This window comes from Triticum aestivum, chromosome 5B (assembly GCF_018294505.1).
Source record: "Triticum aestivum cultivar Chinese Spring chromosome 5B, IWGSC CS RefSeq v2.1, whole genome shotgun sequence".
In the NCBI taxonomy this organism is placed as follows: domain Eukaryota; kingdom Viridiplantae; phylum Streptophyta; class Magnoliopsida; order Poales; family Poaceae; genus Triticum; species Triticum aestivum.
In genome coordinates, this window is record NC_057807.1 from 414,677,361 (window position 1) to 414,679,894 (window position 2,534).

At 61.3% G+C, this 2,534-nt stretch overlaps 1 protein-coding gene across 1 annotated transcript; it reads left to right on the forward strand.

Annotated features, from left to right (window-relative positions):
* The first annotated feature begins 484 nt into the window (after positions 1 to 484).
* On the forward strand, positions 485 to 2,269 carry LOC123112166 (aspartic proteinase nepenthesin-1). The gene has a single exon (XM_044533096.1). It carries the CDS (start codon positions 698 to 700, stop codon positions 2,084 to 2,086), a length of 1,389 nt encoding a protein of 462 aa, XP_044389031.1. The 5' UTR covers positions 485 to 697; the 3' UTR covers positions 2,087 to 2,269.
* Positions 2,270 to 2,534: the final 265 nt, after the last annotated feature.

Below are 2,534 nucleotides of genomic sequence, written 5' to 3' on the forward strand. Positions count from 1 at the left end.
ATAATCCACTCCGTGGCGAGCTGATGGAACCCGGGCACTACCCATACGGCCATACCCACACATATGCTTTGTCTAATGCCTTAGTTCAGTAGGCCGCAAGCCAAGCATAATGCACCATCACAGGAAGTGGTAGCCCGACACGGCGGAGAGACATGCTGTCAATTGGATTTCTTGCGCGCTCCATTCCTTCCTGGAAGCCCAGATTAGGTTCGAATTAGATCCGGACATCGAATATCTGGTCTCTTCTTGCAGGAATCCGGCGGCGCGCATTGCTAGGGCCCGAGCATCTCTCACCAGCAACCTTATCTATGCAGAGTTCCCCGCTAAGTTCGGTGGTCACATCAAGAATTTTAGCCGTGATCTTAGTGGTGCCTGCGGTCGATGAGGTACAGGTCGCCAAACTCTCCCTCGCTCGGCTCCACACACCGAGCGATCGATCGGTGATGCCCGGCCCGGGGCCAAGAGCATTCCCCGACTTTGGTGCTTCGTCCACCATTGACAAGAGAATTTTCTAAAGCCGCCCGGACCATCATCGTCTTGGCCCTGCCGGGGTTACTTTCATGCGTTCGATGCGTGTTTGCGTCCGAGCGGTGCAGGAATAAATGGAACGTTCGTGCGTGGATATATATGCGACGTCTTGCCGCGCGAACTAGATATTCCAATTCGTTCGGGAGCTGGCTTGATCGTGGAGGGCAGCATGAAGCAGGCATTGGTGGCGCTGGCCGTGCCGTTGCTCCTCGCCGCGTCGCTGTACGCCTCTACGCCGCCGGACACGGCCGAGGCCTTCGCCGGGGACGTCCGCGTCCACCTGACGCACGTGGACGCCGGGAAGCAGATGTCCAGGCGCGAGCTGATCAGGCGCGCCATGCAGCGCAGCAAGGCGAGGGCGGCGGCGCTGTCCGTGGCGAGGAGCGGCGGCGGCCGCGTCGCCGGCAAGAGCGCGCAGCAGGAGGGGCAGCAGCAGCCTGGCGTGCCGGTCCGCGCTTCCGGCGACCTCGAGTACCTCATCGACCTCGCCATCGGCACGCCGCCGCAGCCCGTGTCGGCGCTGCTGGACACCGGCAGCGACCTCATCTGGACGCAGTGCGCGCCGTGCGCGAGCTGCCTCGCGCAGCCGGACCCGCTCTTCACCCCGGCCGCGTCGTCGTCGTACGTGCCCATGCGGTGCTCCGGCCAGCTCTGCAACGACATCCTGCACCACAGCTGCCAGAGGCCGGACACCTGCACCTACCGCTACAACTACGGCGACGGGACGACCACGCTGGGCGTCTACGCCACCGACCACTTCACCTTCGCGTCGTCGTCCGGGGAGAAGCTCAGCGTCCCGCTCGGGTTCGGCTGCGGCACCATGAACGTCGGCAGCCTGAACAACGGCTCCGGCATCGTCGGCTTCGGCCGGGACCCGCTCTCGCTCGTGTCCCAGATGTCCATCCGGCGCTTCTCCTACTGCCTCACGCCCTACACAAGCACCAGGAAGAGCACCCTCCTGTTCGGGTCCCTCTCCGACGGCGTCTTCGACGGCGACGACGCCGCCACCGGCCAAGTCCAGACCACGAGGCTCCTGCAGAGCCGCCAGAACCCGACCTTCTACTACGTCCCGTTCACCGGCGTGACGGTCGGCACTCGGCGGCTGCGGCTACCGCCCTCGGCGTTCTCCCTGAGGCCCGACGGCTCCGGAGGGGTGATCGTCGACTCGGGCACGGCGCTCACGCTGTTCCCGGGGGCCGTGCTCGCGGAGGTGCTGAGGGCGTTCCGCGCGCAGCTGAGGCTGCCGTTCGCGAACAGCAGCAGCCCGGACGACGGCGTCTGCTTCGCGACGCCGATGGCCACAGGCGGGGGGAGGCGCGCGTCGGCCGCGAGGGCGGTGGTGGCGGTGCCGAGGATGGTGTTCCACTTCCAGGGCGCGGACCTCGAGCTGCCGCGCCGGAACTACGTGCTGGACGACCCGAGGAGGGGGAGCTTGTGCATCCTCCTGGCCGACTCCGGGGACTCGGGCTCCACGATCGGCAACTTCGTGCAGCAGGACATGCGCGTGCTCTACGATTTGGAGGCGGAGACCCTGTCATTCGCTCCGGCGCAGTGCTGATGCGCGCGGGCGCGGCAATGCGACCGAGGACGTCCGTATATGTGTATCAAAGCAGATGTGTCAATTATGGTAGCGCGCGCATGCATCAAACGAGAGCATGCGCCTCAAGGGAAGTTGTAATAAGTTTAGCTAGTAGTAGAATTTAGGAAATGCTAATAAACAACCAATGTTTTGTTACGGCTATTTTCTCTTGTGAGATGTTTTCTTAGGTCTTGTGAAGCAATGGCTTCAAGAATGACTGTGGGTACACAGTTATGGCCAACAAAAAAAACTTTTATGTGCAGTAGAGCAATTTTTTCAGTTCCAATGCATATGCAGTCCATGCTTTCGAGCATACCCGGAAACCAACTTTGCTCTCCTATTGCAAGCAATCTAGTAGCATCTTCATCATTTGGAGATCTCAAATACTGACCGTCAAAGACCTCGACAAATTTTCTAGTATTATCTA

Excerpts from the sequence above, each read along its gene's own strand:
- LOC123112166 (XM_044533096.1), top strand. The coding sequence starts at position 698 with ATGAAGCAGGCATTGGTGGCGCTGGCCGTGCCGTTGCTCCTCGCCGCG.